The sequence below is a fragment of the Chiloscyllium plagiosum genome, unplaced genomic scaffold (assembly GCF_037043375.1).
Source record: "Chiloscyllium plagiosum isolate Xiang-an unplaced genomic scaffold, Cpla_swu_hap1 HiC_scaffold_22, whole genome shotgun sequence".
Classification (NCBI taxonomy): domain Eukaryota; kingdom Metazoa; phylum Chordata; class Chondrichthyes; order Orectolobiformes; family Hemiscylliidae; genus Chiloscyllium; species Chiloscyllium plagiosum.
The window spans coordinates 44,707,553-44,725,389 of record NW_028270160.1 but is presented as its reverse complement, the minus strand read 5'-3'; the positions used below and the strand labels follow the sequence as shown (position 1 = coordinate 44,725,389).

Genomic DNA, 17,837 nt, shown 5'->3' with positions numbered 1-17,837 from the left:
CAGCATTTGTCCCAGTCGGTCTACTGTGCTTTATTTGTCTACTTAAAATCATGCTTTTCCTTGCTAATGTGCAGTGGTTTACCTTCAATTGATTATAATTTAGTAGTCATGACATAAAGCAGAACTCATTTAGACAAATAAATGCAGAAATGGATTAAAATACAACATGTGTGGAGTGAAGGGTTGCAGATCAAGATACGAAAGCAAAGTTTCAAGATTGAACAGAAAATAAGGAGTCTGAAGACAGAAAGGCTTAATGAAAGGTTTGGTAAAATACAATGAAATTAAGATCAAAAATTCACTTAAAATATATTTTTTCACAGCATGTAGGCCAATACAAACTTGGAGTGTGACATCCAGATCTTAGAATTAGAATCCCTACTTGTGTGGAAACAGGTCCTTCAGCCGAACAAGTCTACCCTGACTCTTCAAACAGTATCCCACGCAGACCCATTGCCGTACATTTACCACTGTCTCATGCACCTAACCTATACATCCTTGAACACTCTAGGCAATTTAGCACAGCCAATTCACCTAACCTGCACGTATTTGGATTGTGGGAGGAAACTGGAGCACCCAGAGGAAACCCATGCAGACACTGGGGGAACGTGCACAGTCTACACAGTCGCCAGAGGCTGGAATCGAACCCGGGTCCCTGGTGGTGCGAGGCAGCAGTGCTAACCACTGAGCCACCGTGGCACCACTCAATGTCTTGAGGGAAAAGGGTGTATCTAGTGTCTCCTATATAACTTGTAACAGGAGGCATTATGGTTAAAATCCAAAACTGCTTTAAACTATCAGGCAACAAAGAGAGAGGAGAGAAACAGATCTAAAATTCTTAATAGTTATATAAACTCCATACCTTTCGCAGTGTAGCCCATTCAGAAATTACTAATGAAACAGCAATTCTCTGCAGCGCAGATTTAGAATTTAAATGAAATAATAATAATTGAGCTAGTGACTCAGCTGGTTTCACTTCTTGGCTGATGAAGTTCACACTTGGCTCACACAAGGAACAGCAGAGGGCTCCGAGCAATCTTTAGAACGAGAAGATTAAAAAAGTGTTACATGATACAGTTATGATCAAACAGGTAATCCTTAGTTCTTATTAAGTGCAGAGAAGTCTTACTTCAGAAGAACTTCAGCATTTATGGTTAAAATAACCTATGATCATTTGATAATATGAAACTGGCTTCACCAAGTTAAGGTCCCAATTCTCATCATGAGACCCAAATTGATGAATAATTGTAAACATTGTCTCCCAGTTTCATTTGCTTTCCTAGCTTAACTCAAAAGTTAATTACAAATCAAAAACAAAATTAATTAGATTGAAAATTCTTCGGAAATGCATTAGAAGTGTGGAAAAAATGTAAATTTTGCAACAGATATGTAATGTTTTTGTTAAAATAAACTTACAAACACAGGAAAGAAATTTCACATTCCTGTGAAACTACTATCTCTGCAAATGCTTTGCAACGGCAGTGCTCCCACTTATAAAGCTGGGAGTGACAGATTTCTAAACTGAAACAAATCAGTTTGACTGCGCTCAGTTTTCTCACACAAATCAATATCTCTATTGAATTTATTAGAGAGATAAGGCTATTAAAAAGATTGATGTATCATATGAAACTCAAATAAAACAGTTAACAGTACTGATTTAAAGTCTTACTTTACCTAGCTGCCTTTAGGCGTGTCCTAGTTACAACATAATCTCTGGTAGCTTGATCCTCATTAATGGTGTCTGAGCCAGCAATATATTCTTGCCTCACCTCTTTGGTTTGAGTTTGAGCTTGACCTTGTCGATGTTTACTGCAAGATTTTTCCTATAATCACACAAAAAAAACAGGTGAACACAATAAATTACTAACCAATGTTGACATTTTTAAATGTACACTGATCGAATAAAATTAGTGAAATATTAATAGGTAATTCCTAGGTTAGTAACAAGTACTAATATCTTTACATGCTGTACAAGTAGATGTAGATGAACTATGTGTCTATTATTAATTTTTGAAGACTAAATCAAATTTAGAAGTTATCAAGTTATATGTATTAGGCGTCAAAATCAACATCACATTACCTTTTAACTCTAGAAGTTCCTTCAACACTACTTTTTTTATTAATTAGATTAGATTCCTACAGTATGGAAACAGATCCTTCGGCCCAACAAGTTCACACCAACCCTCCGAAGAGTAATCCAACCAGACCTGTTCCCCTATCTTCTATTTATCCCTGACTTGGCAATTTAGCACGGTCAATTCACCTAACCGGCACTTTATTGGCTCTTTATTGTTTCTGTGGGAGGAAACCAGAGCACCAGTTTCACATCGAGAATGTGCAAACTTCACACAGACAGTCGCCCGAGGCTGGAATCAAACCTGGGTCCTTGGTGCAGTGAGGCAACAGTGCTAACCACTGAGCACAGTTTAGCTTTCTGGTGAAGGGTGTGGACTCCTAATTAATACAAGAAAATTACCTTTGATTTGGACTTAATCTCCAGTAGCATATTTGAATCAATTGGTAAATGAGAAGGTTGCATCATTAAACATAACCAAGCTCCCATCCAAGGGCAAGCAGCAGCAACAATGTACTGAATAGGGGCTTTATTCAATAGCTCCAACCACACCTAAATGCAAGATAAAAAATACGTTAGGTTGGTATATCAAAACTTCTGGCCTTGGCACCTTTCCAGATTAAAAATAAAAACGTAACAAAAATCAAGGTTTAAAAAAAAATGATTGAGCCTAGGTTGTTACATTATTCATGATATAAAATATGATCAAAAGAACTTGTAGCCTTAAAAAGTGAAAGTTGTTGCAATTTAAATCTTTAGATATGAAATACTGAGCTTTGAATTCAATTTTTTGATTTGGAATCTGGGGCTGAAATGATTTCTAAAGAAGGGAAAAAAAACACTGACTAAAAATAGTGATAATGATTACTTAATGCCATGATATCAGCCAGCAACTCCCCAGGGAGGTGTCAAAAGATTCTCATCTTCTATTTTTACTTGCAGCCTATGAGGATGTTCACATATTGGAAGATGGAACTTTACCTACAATTGACAAGCCTAAAAACAAATTTCTACCAACACAGAACACATAAATAAGCTTATATTTTAAGGGGCTGCTTTGGCAGACAGAAGATGAAAGGAAGGGTGCACCCATCAAACGCAGATTGAGGACGCTTTCTCTGTCTGAAATAGAAAAAAGTGCACATTGACATTATTGATTGGAAAGAAACATCAGGACGTTGAGAACTCAGGCATAACTGCTACTGCTGATGGTCCTAGACACCAAATAATAAACTGTGCTCTCAGGCAAAAACCATACTTCTCAATGATACCCGAAGGCTTCTAAATTGTATAATCCTTTCCCTTACTTAACACTGAACACTGTCCCCTTTTCACTTTGAATCTACAAATGTACATGTGTCTGTGTATGTGGGGCCCATGTGGAACTGTATCTTTATCGTTTTTCTTGGGGTTGGCATGTAACAAAATTGTTCCTTCACTCAAGAAAACCATGTAATTGTCTCTTTATTGTTTCTGGTGAAAATAATTGATTGTATTTTAACTGGGGAAAGGTGCAGCTTTGTGTTTTAAGAAGAACTTAAATCTTTGTTGCAACAAACTGAGAACGGAGCAGATTCATTCCTCCTTACCTGGTCATAAAACAAAGATAAATATGAGGAGTTTGGAGGATCAATATTTTGATCTAATTCTATTAAGTTCAACATAAATAAGATCAGATTTTAAAATTGGATATCAATACTAGTCTCCCTAACTTACTATCAAAAAGTTAAATCACCCTAACGTATTGAAAGTGCCATGCATTCTTTCAATCCTATGGTCCCAGGAATGTTACGTTTGCAAAAATTATAACAACATTATTTTTAGGACTGTCATGCAACAGTCTTGAGATAGTCACATGCTTGGTCCTGATACCATTGAAAAGCAGTAGTTTTTACAACATCTACGTAATTCAATGAAGCAGTTATAAGGTTTCTGTTAAAATAGTTGTTGAAGGAATGGGCACGAATCTAAGTACTTGTAGACTAATCTTTAGACAAACGCTAACCCAGGAAAGTATTCAGTTACACAACAGGATGACTTTGTTCCCTACTTACCAGATAACCTTGTAGATATTTTCTAATTAACCTGCACAGCATTATTATTACACACCTCTGGAGCAGGTGGAAAGTGAACACAGGTCTCCTGGTTTAGAGGTAGGGATGCTATGATCGTGTCCACAAGAGCCCTCAGACTAACTTTGCAATCACTCAGTGTAAGTTTCGATAAAAGATGAAAAATGTGAGCAGATTCACACTTCAAATTGATCACATCAAAAAATTTATACCTTGTGTGATCATCACATGATTCAAATGCCACTAAAGGAGAGATTTTAGAGTAGAGTAATCAGTGACCAAACAGTTCTTCAAAAATTGCTCAATAAATTATATCTAAACAATTTATCGCATATAAAAAATAAAGATAGACCAGTTCCCACAATTAAAATCAATTTTAATTGTTTTAGCCTGAAGTCAGAAGTATTTTTTATCAACAAAAATACTAAAAACGTTAAAAATGTTTTGCAAATTCTTATGTTAACAATGATTACTGAATTGAAGAACAAGGTACCTTTTGAATAAGTTCCAAAATTTCTTGATTGCTTTCCAAAATACACGATTGGTATATATGTCTCAATACATCTTGTAGAATTGGTGTCAACCACATTACACAGCTCTAAAACATGAAAACAATTATTTCCAAATGCTTTGCATACGAACTATTCTTTTGCTATAATTTTTAAATTGATACAGAAAATGGCATCAGTTGCATACTTTACACCTCAGTATAAAAATACATACTTGATCTCGTGTAGATAGAAGAGTGAATAAAGTTTCCAAAGCTGCTTTCCGAACAGAAGAAATAGTGTGACGTAAAAATGGCCAAACCCGAGGAACCAAAACTGTAAGTGATTGCTGGGTACTGGTAATTTAAAACAAATTGCAGTTTTAAGAGAAAAAAAAATCTAAATGTTTCATGCAACATGACATTTAGTAATATTTAAAAGTATGTGCAATATTGATTGCATTTATGACAATATTTGTCACATTTAAGAATTTTAATAAAGTTCATGATTGAATTTGTGCTTATAGGAGACACAGACATCCCAATGTGTGCAATGGTAGGATTCAGGTTTGTATTTATACTTCAGCATTTAGTCAGCTCCCATTATTGACCATCAGGAGGTTATTCAATGAAGAACAAGAAAATTGATTTCAATTGTTTTTGGATTCTTCAATCACACCTATTAAATGCTGCCTGCTGCGATTAAGAGAGCCACAGTTTCTATTCATTCTCTCTCCACAACTAAAGACACCCAGCCCCACTATTAGAATTTGATTTTTTTTTTCAACTCTTCACTCCTTAGGATTTATTTTTGCTGGAAGTTGTTAGAACATGAAATGCACTAACAAAAGCAGTGTTGGAAGTGGAATTTATTAATGCTCAAACAGGAAGTGAATAAATTATTTGGTAAAGAAAGAAAAGAATTAAGATGGTCTAGCAAAAAGACAACAGATTGGGACAGTGTATCTTTGAGAGTTAGAACAGGTATTGTGGATTGACTTGTTTCATTTGTAAAATTATATGATCTGTGCAAGAACACAGAAAAAAGAATTAGATGGTAAACATGAAGGAAAGAATAAATCTCAAGTGAATTTCAGATAATACATCTAATATAAAAATTATTTTCACAAGATTGCTCAGTAGCATTAAAATTTAAGTAGTTACCTGTACTGTTGAATTTGACTATATGTCAATAGTGATGACAACAGGGTCATGATGCTGTTAGTAGAAGCTGTAAGATCATCCAATTCCAAAAGTGCATCCCATAAAGTATTGACAATAAAAGGCACCTAGCAATACGAAAATGCAAAAAGTGAACAATAGCAAAGTGTTCCACATAGTTAATAAGAATAAACTGAGGAATGCAAAAATTAAAAGTTTACATTAGGAATTTTCAACACAACTGGATAATGTAATCACAATTAGAGGGACCATATGCAACCTTTCCTGTTAAAATTCACAATATATCTGGATTGGACTGAGAAGACAAGAGTATACTGGCTAGGATGGCAATCTATGGTAGAACTTGTAGCTTTAAAAAGAAAAGGTTGTAACAATTTAAATCTTTTGATTCTTATGAAATAAGTATTGACTGAGTGAAATTTTGCAATAGAAAAGACAATACTAGCTAAATGCAAATATTCAGATACAGAGAAATATTAAAGATTGAACAATATAACTACTGGTACCTAAGTTAGCAATAACTATAAATTTGAAACTTCTTCTTTCATCACTAAATTCTCAAATGAGAAAACACTTGAGACCATGTTGATGATCTTCAATCTATCGCAACATGTTTTGTGAATACATCCAGAAGTATATTTATTAGGAGAAAAATGTGAGTAATGTGCTGTCCATTAAATAAAAAAAAACGCTTTAGAAGTCAAATCTGATGTTTTGCTCTTTTAATGCTGAGAAACAGTGAAAAAAAAAATCTGTGATACTAATTGACTGATACAATGTTTTAAAATCATTCAAGAGGGATGGAAGAAGAGAAAAATGACAACAAGTTAAACTTGAATGCCTCTAAATAGAGTCATAGAGATGTACAGCACGGAAACGGACCCTTCGGTCTAACACGCCCATGCCGACCAGATATCCCAACCCAATCTAGTTCCGCCTGCCAGCACCCGGCCCATATCCCTCTAAACCCTTCCTATTCATATACCCATCCAAATGCCTCTTCAATGTTGCAATTGTACCAGCCTCCACCACTTTCTCTGGCAGCTCATTCCATACACGTACCACCCTCTGTGAAAAAGTTGCCCCTTAGGTCCCTTTTATATCTTTCCCCTCTCACCCTAATTATATGCCCTCTAGTTCTAGACACCCTGACCCCAGGGAAAAGACTTTGTCTATTATCCTATCCATGCCCCTCATGATTTGTAAACCTCTACAAGGTCACCCCTTAGCTTCCGACACTCCAGGGAAAACAGCCCCAGCCTGTTCAGCCTCTCCCTATAGCTCAAATCCTCCAACCCTGGCAACATCCTTGTAAATCTTTTCTGAATTCTTTCAAGTTTCACAACATCTTTCTGATAGGCAGGAGACCAGAATTGCATGCAATATTCCAACAGTGGCCTAGCTAATGTCCTGTACAGCCGCAACATGATCCCCCAACTCTTGTACTCAATATTCTGACCAATAAAGGAAAGCATACCAAACGTCTTCTTCACTATCCTATCTACCTGCGACTCCACTTTCAAGGAGCTATGAACCTGTACTCAGAGGTCTCTTTGTTCAGCAGCACTCCCTAGGACCTTACATTAAGTGTATAAGTCTTGCTAAGATTTGCTTTCCCAAAATACAGAAAGCGAAAATAGTCCAACTCTGAAAACTGAGAACTTATGAAGGAGAAACAAAGTAAAAGGAAATGGTAAACAGAATATGAAGTCACAAAAATCAATTTGGATAACTTTAATGCATGAAATTTCTTGGAAAATGAAATTTAATCAGTGCCAACAAATAATCTGCAGCAAAACTCAATAGTATGTGTTTCAGTAAAAAAAATTTATGACTGCTTATACAGTGTAGGAGAAAATGAGGACTGCAGATGATGGAGCGTCAGAGTCAAAGAGCGTGGCACTGACAAAAGCACAGCAGGCCAAGCAACATCCAAAGAGCAGGACGTTTCGGGTGCAAGTCCTTCATCCTGAAACACTGACTTGCCTGCAGCTCAGATGCTGCCTCACCTGTTGTACATTTGTCAGCACCATGCTTTTCAATTTATACAGTGTAGCTTTATTTAACGTGTCCAGGATCCAGGATTATGGGGTCCAGGATCCAGGATTATGGGGTCAATCCCTATTCAAGACAGCCTGTGGAGAAATGATTTCTGATTTTGGACTACTGGATGTTCATGGCCAATAATATGGAATGCTTCTCAACTAGATCATCACATTTTGTGGTGCTTCTTCAAGGGTTTTATAATTCAGACTAATAACCAGTCCACATAAAAACATCTGTGTCATGGAAGCAATCCTGAGCACCACCATTCTGATGGAATTAAAACTAAAGCAGCAGAATGAATGGGTTGCATCATGTACCACTATACTGGGGAGAAAAAAAATGTGATCCCAAACAGGATATGAAATAAGGTTCCAGGTTAACAAGATTATTTTGAGAGCTTTACAGGATACTGAGAGGGTCAACTTTCACATCTGATTAGATTAGATTAGATTACATTACAGGTGGAAACAGGTCCTTTCGGTCCAACAAGTCCACACCGATCCGCCGAAGCACAACCCTCCCATACCCCTACATTTACCCCTTACCTAACACTACGGGCAATTTAGCATGGCCAATTCACCTGACCTGCACATCCTTGGACTGTGGGAGGAAACCCACGCAGACACGGGGAGAACGTGCAAACTCCACACAGTCAGTCGCCTAAGGCGGGAATTGAACCCGGGTCTCTGGCGCTGTGAGGCAGCAGTGCTAACCACTGTGCCACCGTGTCGCCCACTCTGATCACATGACTGGTTTACGGAACTACTTGTCTCCTTCATTTTATGCCAATCTCTATCCACCTTAAGAGATATTTCTCTGTATGCCTGCTGCCCCTAGCTTTCAACTCCTGTTTCACAACACTAATTAACACCTGTACATGTTGTATTCATCAATAAAAAAAAGGTGGTAACCAGGATAGAACCAGCTGTTTAAAGGTCTTGTTTGCTTACAAAAGTGAACTGATAAAACTCTCAAACTTGAATAAGGAAAGTACACAGTTTAATACAGTTTCTAATATTTAGGATTCTTATAATTCTAAAATAAAAAAAACTATATCATTTAGAAAATACCACTAGAATAGATTTTATCCTCTGATTTCAACCTCTCGTAGTTTTGTAAACTAGGGATAAATGCAAGATACGGCTCAATTCTCACCTTATTGTCAACATTCAATTCTTATTTTATATGCTACTTTATTTGAACACTATTTAAAATTAAATAGAAAACACAAATTTGGGGAACAGAGAAGTAGAATTGGCTATAGGAATAGCAGTGCAACTGGAAAATGCAAAATTGAGGTATTACATCACCACCATTGAAGCAGGATTGAGTTAAATCATGAGGAATTTACAGAAATCTTGCCCACTATCTAGAGATGACAATTTAAAATAGGAATGTTAGAGGTGTGCAAAAACAGAACAACTATAAGCAAGATTCTGCAAACAAGAGAGATGTGAACTACTGCATCAACCAATATGTTCAAAAGAATGTGTACTTCCACCAGGATTGGACTGGTTTGCTATATTCACAGCAATTTCAACCAGCCTTATTACCTATCAATATACAGCAAGTGGATTGAATTAACTGCACTGCAACTTTACAAGTAACTATGCAGGCAATGAAGTGGGAAGTACTGAGACAATAGATCAGAGCAGGAATTCCTCAGGTTCAGTCCCTGCTCTGAATTGAGTTAATTAATTGCAGACACAAAAAAACAGTTTTCTAATTCCTCAAAATCAAAAGCTTGTAGGTGGAGAATAATGCCTTGATAAAGTGTTCAAGGTCTGTTTGCATCTGTGGAACTGCAGGCCCACACATGAAGTTGCAAATCTAAAACAAAGCCTAATGTAAGTCACTCAGCTTCAAGTTCTTTTCTCAGACTTGTTTCTACCTTAAGAATATGCTATGCTTACAGAAGATTTTGTACTAACCTCAGATGCTTGAAGTTGTACAAGATTTTCCACGACTGGTACAAGCGCAGCTGCTGCTACTGCACGGACGTCATCATCCAAATCTTGCAAACCATCAACTATAGTAGGAAGGACTTTTGGTAACAATGTCTCAATCAAGTCCTACAGTAAAGTACAAATACTTACTATTGTCATTTCACATGAATCAAAATATGTACAAATCCAAAGAATAAATACTATGTTTAAGATTTATTTCTAAATTACTGCAAATTTTGTAGAAACCAGTAAATTGTTACAACTTACCTGCCGAACTGCCAAAGCATATTTTATTCCTAGAAGTCCACCATGTCTCACTTCCCACTGTTCCTGTGCCAGCAATCTTAGTAAAACAGCTACAGTTCCATGCACCCCCCTCTCATTCATGTACTTCAACACAACTCCAAGTGTTTGAGCACAAGTTTCGCGTACAGGTGCCACAACCTTTAAGACAAAATAATCATATGTTTCTATATATTCCTCACTTCCACCCACCCATTTAAGTCCATTGAGATACTGAGATAGTTGATCCCAAAAGGAGATTTCATTGGACATTAAAGCTATTGCTCAAACAGATAATCTGTGTGATTATGTGCTTGATCAGACAGGGAATTGCACCCTCCCTGAACAGTACATTTTTCTTCTTCAAAAGGTAGGGAGTTTGTAATAAATCTGTAAAGCTAAATTACAATGCACAACTGATCTGAGCTGCAGTCTCGTAGTCTGGCATCCATTGTAGCTGTAGGACCACCTAACTTGCTCAGAACATACAAATCTTACTAAAAGCACCACTAGTAGTTTTAATGCTCAAAGTTAGCATTCTTTAATTAGAAAGGAAAGTGTGCTTCTACATTTAAAATATTCCAGTAATCAAGAATAACTTGAAATAAACACTTATACACAGCATATAAGTTGGGACACAAAGCTTTCTGTATTGTGTTAACAATATTTTATGTACTGTGAACTATATTTAGGATGTAGTAGCTATTTACATTGCACGAAGGCTTTTATAAAGAATAACTATTAAACAACTTCTTTTGAAAATAATAGATTTAACATGTTCATGCCTTTTGGAATTTCATGTGATACTGTCATTTATACTACTGATTTAACACTAAAACTGTTCCCTCCGACCTAAAGTTTAACAGCAGAACACTTACTTCATCAGAAACAAAATCTCCAAATCTGTCCAGTGCAAACACACAAAGTAGACGAATAGCCAAATCCTCTAGCCATTCCTGGTGTTGTTGTTCAATCTGAAAAATAGAAAGTTAAGACCTAGTGTAGACTTCACAAAATAAGCAACAACATGGGTGATCAAAAGTTCTTCCTGACCTTCATATTAATACAAACAAGGGTTTTAGTATTAGAAACATTAATTTGCACAAGTTCCATGTTATTGTTATAATAAGATTTTGGTGCAAGAGATGAAAAAGGCATGAATGGATTTTGTCAGCAGTTGGAACAAAGTAACAGTTGTAAAGATTGTATTAAGGTTTAATACAAAACATAAAGGTTTCAAAAACAAATTTTATTGAACAGCGAATGAAATTATTTGATTTGAGGGGAAATGATACCTCCAATATTTCAATGTTCTGGGGAGTCCACTAAGTTCTGAAGCTTAGCCCTAATGCTCACTAATCAGAGTTTTTACATGATTTGATTACCCAGTAATCTGTGCTCTCAAATCTTTGCCATATCTATTTTAAATTATTCCTTAGGGGATTCCATTGATTAACACTATAAATTATAGCTTTAAAGATTTTCATACTTTATTGTCTTGTGGGATTTATTTGATTAAGTCAAAGAAACAGGGAGTTGGTATTCCCTTGAGTTAATGGCTCTGCTATCTGAAGTAGAAGGGATAGGCACAGGACTCTGTCACTCAGGGGAAAGTGAAACTGCATTAATCATAGCTCTAGAGAAAACCAACATCGTATCAAATTTAGTCTGAGATTAGTGGAAAACATACTTGTCTGCAGAAAGGGCATAAACATACATATTTGAGTGACAGAAATCATTGAAATGTGCACAGGTTCAAACATTGCACCCTCACTACTGATAACCTAGTACTCTCATGCAACCAATAATTTTCTTTTTCAAAATTCATAGGCAAGACAACATTTGACCTTTTTTTAAAAGAAAGAACTGTTATGTTAAGCATCAGGTAACTGAGGCATTGCTTAACACAAAAGCTATAACATAGTTATGGACCATGACTTCAAGACACAATTCTGAGAATTTCCTACATCATTTCCATCAGTCAGCATCTCACACTTAGATGGACATAGCACAGAGCCAAAGACAATGCAGTGTGAAATCACATTTAAAAATTGCTGGGATGATCAATCTTCCTGGGAATTAAATAAAACTGTTACCGTAAGATTATAAAATATATTGAATAAATTACATTCTCACTCAAAAATAACTTTACTATCTCTCAGCATGCCTTTTTTCATAGCATGTTTGCAGAGCCCCCTCTTGGCAGAGAACAGACAAAGCAACTGAAATCTTCCCGACAGCACTTCTGCAGTTTACTAATCACAGGAAACTTTATAAAACGGCTACCTATTTTAAATGATTTTAAATGGTTAAAACAATGCATCCCTCAAAAAAACAATTCTTTCATTCCACCTAGAGTCTTAGATCCAGACAATAATAAATACAATGGCAACCAAGGTCTAACCATGTCTTCTTAAAAAACTCAAAACCTCTCCACTTCTTTTGTATTCATTTTACAGTCCTATCTTTTACATTATTGCCTTTAAATTATCTGTGCACTTGCATTTCTGCATTATATTTCTCTGGCCAAAACTGCATTTGTGCCCATCAACTATTTTACAACCATCAAACTTGGGTATCATTTCTCTTTTGCGTATAGCTTAGCAATTTGTATAAAATGTTTCAAAGTTTGTGTCTACTAAGTATTGGATTAGGTCATGGTTGTGGAAAGAACTGATTTTTTAACCTTTCAAAGAAAGTAACCAATACTCATGTGAAATCAAAACTCTAAAGTGATATGAACATACAAATCACACACTTTTCATTACAATTTATAATTAGATATTAGCTGATCTCATGCAGAGTTAAGACCAAGTAGAGTCTTTAGATGAATTGAGGTTAGAGTAATTAGATTAGATTCCTTACAGTGTGGAAAGAGGCCCTTTGACCCAACCAGTCCACACCAACCCGCTGAAGAGTGACCCACCAGACCCATTTCCCTCTGACTAATGCACCTAACACAATGGGCAATTTAGCATGGCCAATTCACCTGACCTGCACATCTCTGGACTGTGGGAGGAAACCCACACAGACATGGGGAGCATGTGCAAACTCCACACAGACAGTCGCCCGAGGCTGGAATCAAACCTGGGACCCTGGTACTGTGAGGCAGCAATGCTAACCACTGAGCCACCGTGCCACCCTAGAGGTCATGGAATAACTGGAGAAGTGCATGTAGATAACAGTCTCAAATTTTAAGTTATATACTTGGCCATAATTTTCGTATTTCCCAGTTAAATTCTTATGTCTATAATCAAAATGGAAACACACTGTATAAATCTGACCTGGTGTAGTGGGCACAAAAATGACTCCTGCATCAGAAATTCTGGAGAAAGACCCTTTAATAGGCAAATGGGAGATTCTGCAGCAGGAGCCCTGATGAATGGGAAAGTGTAAGTAAAGGTGTCGGTGAATAACCATACACTGAAACAAAGCCTCAGATCAATATGGAACAAAAATTAAACGCAGAGCTTCACAATATCATGGCGTTATGGTGACAAAAGGGGTAAAACAATGACTGCCGATGCTGGAAACCAGATTCTGGATTAGTGGTGCTGGAAGAGCACAGCAGTTCAGGCAGCATTCAAGGAGCAGCGAAATCAACGTTTCGGGCAAAAGCCCTTCATCAGGAATAAAGGCAGAGAGCCTGAAGCGTGGAGAGATAAGCTAGAGGAGGGTGGGGGAGGGAGAAAGTAGCATAGAGTACAATAGGTGAGTGGGGGAGGGGATGAAGGTGATAGGTCAGGGAGGAGAGGGTGGTGTGGATAGGTGGAAAAGGAGATAGGCAGGTAGGACAAGTCCGGACAAGTCATGGGGACAGTGCTGAGCTGGAGGTTTGGAACTAGGATGAGGTGGGGGAAGGGGAAATGAGGAAACCGTTGAAGTCCACACTGATGCCCTGGGGTTGAAGTGTGCTGAGGCGGAAGATGAGGCGTTCTTCCTCCAGGCATCTGGTGGGGAGGGAGCGGCGGTGAAGGAGGCCCAGGAACCTCCATGTCCTCAGCAGAGTGGGAGGGGGAGTTGAAATGTTGGGTCACGGGGCGGTGTGGTTGATTGGTGCGGGTGTCCCAGAGATGTTCCCTAAAGCGCTCTGCTAGGAGGCGCCCAGTCTCCCCAATGTAGAGGAGACCGCATCGGAAGCAACGTATACAATAAATGATATTAGTGGATGTGCAGGTAAAACTTTGATGGATGTGGAAGGCTCCTTTAGGGCCTTGGATAGAGGTGAGGGAGGAGGTGTGGGCGCAGGTTTTACAGTTCCTGCGGTGGCAGGGGAAGGTGCCAGGATGGGAGGGTCATAGGGGGGGGCGTGGACCTGACCATGTAGTCACGGAGGTCTTTGCGGAAGGTGGAAAGGGGTGGGGAGGGAAATATATCCCTGGTGGTGGGGTCTTTTTGGATGTGGCGGAAATGTCGGCGGATGATTTGGTTTATGCGAAGGTTGGTAGGGTGGAAAGTGAGCACCAGGGGCGTTCTGTCCTTGTTACGGTTGGAGGGGTGGGGTCTGAGGGCAGAGGTGCGGGATGTGATTGAGATGCGTTGGAGGGCATCTTTAACCACGTGGGAAGGGAAATTGCGGTCTCTAAAGAAGGAGGCCATCTGGTGTGTTCTATGGTGGAACTGGTCCTCCTGGGAGCAGATACGGCGGAGGTGGAGGAATTGGGAATACGGGATGGCATTTTTGCAAGAGGTAGGGTGGGAAGAGGTGTAATCCAGGTAGCTGTGGGAGTCGGTGGGTTTGTAAAAAATGTCAGTGTCAAGTCGGTCGTCATTAATGGAGATGGAGAGGTCTTGGAAGGGGAGGGAGGTGTCAGAGATGGTCCAGGTAAATTTAAGGTCAGGGTGGAATGTGTTGGTGAAGTTGATGAATTGCTCAACCTCCTCGCGGGAGCACGAGGTGGCGCCAATGCAGTCATCAATGTAGCGGAGGAAGAGGTGGGGAGTGGTTCCGGTGTAATTACGGAAGATCAACTGTTCTACGTAGCCAACAAAGAGACAGGCATAGCTGGGGCCCATACATGTGCCCATGGCTACCCCTTTGGTCTGGAGGAAGTGGGAGGAGTCGAAGGAGAAATTGTTAAGGGTGCGGACCAGTTCGGCCAAACAAATGAGAGTGTCGGTGGAAGGGTACTGTTGGGGGCGTCTGGAGAGGAAAAAACGGAGGGCTTGGAGGCCCTGGTCATGGCGGATGGAGGTGTAGAGGGATTGGATATCCATGGTGAAGATGAGGCATTGGGGGCCGGGGAAACGGAAGTCTTGGAGGAGGTGGAGGGCGTGGGTGGTGTCTCGAACGTATGTGGGGAGTTCCTGGACTAGGGGGGGATAGGACAGTGTCGAGGTAGGTAGAGAGGAGTTCAGTGGGGCAGGAGCATGCTGAGACAATGGGTCGGCCAGGGTGGTCAGGCTTGTGGATCTTGGGAAGGAGGTAGAAACGGGCAGTGCGAGGTTCCTGGACTATGAGGTTGGAAGCTGTGGGTGGGAGATCTCCTGAGGTGATGAGATTCTGTATGGTCTGGAGATGGAGATGGTGACTGCCTACTAATTTGGGGATAAAGTTAAGAGGCGGTAAAAGATGCTGATAAATGAGATAGTTTGGAGTATATTCTGAGATACTTGAGAAGGGTCAACCAAAAATGGATTTTTGCCAAAAAGTCCTTGCAAATGGGACTCATTGAACTAAACTAAGGCTAGTTGCTCAGGGATGTGAAGAGTGACTGGATGATTTACATTCTGTTTTCCCACAGCTGGAAAAGTAAACTTGAAAATAGTTTAAGCACTTATGGCCTTAATCAGTTGACCTATAAACCACAATATTGCAATACACCGCTTTTCAAAAAGAGAAAAGTTTTTCTGAGATGCCCAAAGCAGCATATGCAGGAAGAAACCTATGAAAAATAACTAAAGGGTTCTACATTTTGAATGATGCTTCAAGGTGTGGTTCCAGTGAGATTTGTTTGGCTGAAAATTGAACCCAAGAAGCTTTAATTGATAAACAAGCATAAAAAGAAAGGACTATTTCACCCTTGAGCTCGCTCTGCCAGTAACAATAAAATCATGACTGACCTATTGCATTTCAAATTCCACATTCCCATCTACCTCCAATAACATTTGACTGCCCTACCAAACAAGGATCTATTGACTGACACCTCAAGATGATTTAATGGCTTTATTTTCGCTGTCTTCTGAAGCAGAGAGTTGCACAATCCTTGGAGGGAAAAAAAGTTCTTCTTAACTCTACCTGAAAAACATCATCCCTTATTTTAAAAAGCCATCCCTTAGCCCTGGACTCACCACGAGGAAATATTCTTTACATGTCAACCTTGTCTGGCCTCTTTACATTTCAGTCAAATCACCTTCAATTTTACAAATGTCAGTGGAAACAAGCCCAGACTGTCCAACCTATCCTAATAGGACAGCGGACACATTCTAGATATCAATCTAGTAAACCTCAACTGAGCTACCATTTACATCGTAGGTGGCACGGTGGCTCAGTGGTTAGCACTGCTGCCTCAGAGCACCGGGGATTCTGATTCAAGTTCAGCCCTGGACAACTGTCTGTGTGGAGTTTGTACATTCTCTCAGTGTCTGCATCAGCTTCCGCCAGGTGATGTGATTTCCTCCCACAGTCCGAAGAGGAGGCAGAGTGGATTAACCATGGGAAATGCAGGGTTACAGAGATAGGGTAGGGGGATGAGTCTGAGTGGGATGCTCTTCAGAGGGATGATATGGACTAGATGGGCTGAATAATTCCATGATCATTTTTTAAATAAGGAGGCCAAAACTGCATATAGTATTCGAGATGTGGTCTGGTCTCATCAATGCCCTATATAACTAAAGCATAACATCCTAACTTTTACATTCAATTCCTTTGTATGGGATGATGTCCCATCAGCCTCCTGAATTAGGTGTTCTGTCTACATGCGTGTCAAGACACATGCACCAGAATGCTTACATTTCTCTGCACCACTGTATTCCACCACTATATTCCATTTAAGTAACACTCTGCTTTTTCATTCTCCCTGCCAAAGTGAACAACTTCATATTTTCCCACATTATACCCCATCTGCCAGATTTCTGTCCATTTGCTCAACTGACCTTCATTTATTTGTAACTTTCTGAAGTCATCTTCACAAAGAAACATACAAAATAGGAGCAGGAATAGCCATTCAGCCTTTGCACTTGCTCCATCATTCAATATGGTCATGGCTGATCATCTAACTTGGTACCTAGTTCCCACTTCCTCCCCATTCCCTTTGACTTATTTAGCCCCAAGTACAATATCAAATTCCTCCTTGAAAGCATTCCATGATTTGGCCTCGACTGCTTTTTGCAGCAGACGATTTCATATGATCACCACTCTCGAAGTGAAGAAATTTCTCATGTCAGTTCTAAATGGTCTACCTAATATCCTTAGACTGTGACCCAGAGTTCTGGATGCCCCAGTTTTTTGTGAACGTCCTTCCTGCATTTATCCTGTCTAGTCCTGTTAGAATTTTCTTGTTTTCTATGAGATCCCACCTTGTTCTTTTAATAGTGAACATAGTCCTAACTGATTCAGTCTTTCTTCATGTGTCAGCACCACTATTCCAGGAATCAGTCTGATAATCTCTTTACTAATAACATCTTCTCTATGAGAGATGTTAACTTAACAGCTTCCTGTATTCTTCCGAAATCCTCTTCAAGAAGAAAGGGACGCTTGCAACTTTCCAGTCTAATGGAATCTTTCCTGGATTGAGAACTTTGGAAAT

The 17,837-nt window shown here is 39.0% G+C and overlaps 1 protein-coding gene across 2 annotated transcripts in view; it reads right to left on the bottom strand.

The window, feature by feature from the left end:
* btaf1 (B-TFIID TATA-box binding protein associated factor 1) overlaps window positions 1-17,837 on the bottom strand; it is a 127,297-nt gene that overhangs the window by 40,785 nt on the left and 68,675 nt on the right. For both annotated transcript variants that reach the window (XM_043712509.2, XM_043712510.2), the window contains exons 10-18: window positions 10,968-11,063; window positions 10,075-10,251; window positions 9,793-9,933; window positions 5,798-5,922; window positions 4,870-4,990; window positions 4,640-4,744; window positions 2,477-2,626; window positions 1,675-1,823; window positions 863-1,037 (exon numbers count right to left, since the gene is read on the bottom strand). In XM_043712509.2, coding sequence (XP_043568444.1) covers window positions 863-1,037; window positions 1,675-1,823; window positions 2,477-2,626; window positions 4,640-4,744; window positions 4,870-4,990; window positions 5,798-5,922; window positions 9,793-9,933; window positions 10,075-10,251; window positions 10,968-11,063 — 1,239 coding nt within the window. The remainder of the gene's footprint in view (window positions 1-862; window positions 1,038-1,674; window positions 1,824-2,476; window positions 2,627-4,639; window positions 4,745-4,869; window positions 4,991-5,797; window positions 5,923-9,792; window positions 9,934-10,074; window positions 10,252-10,967; window positions 11,064-17,837) is intronic.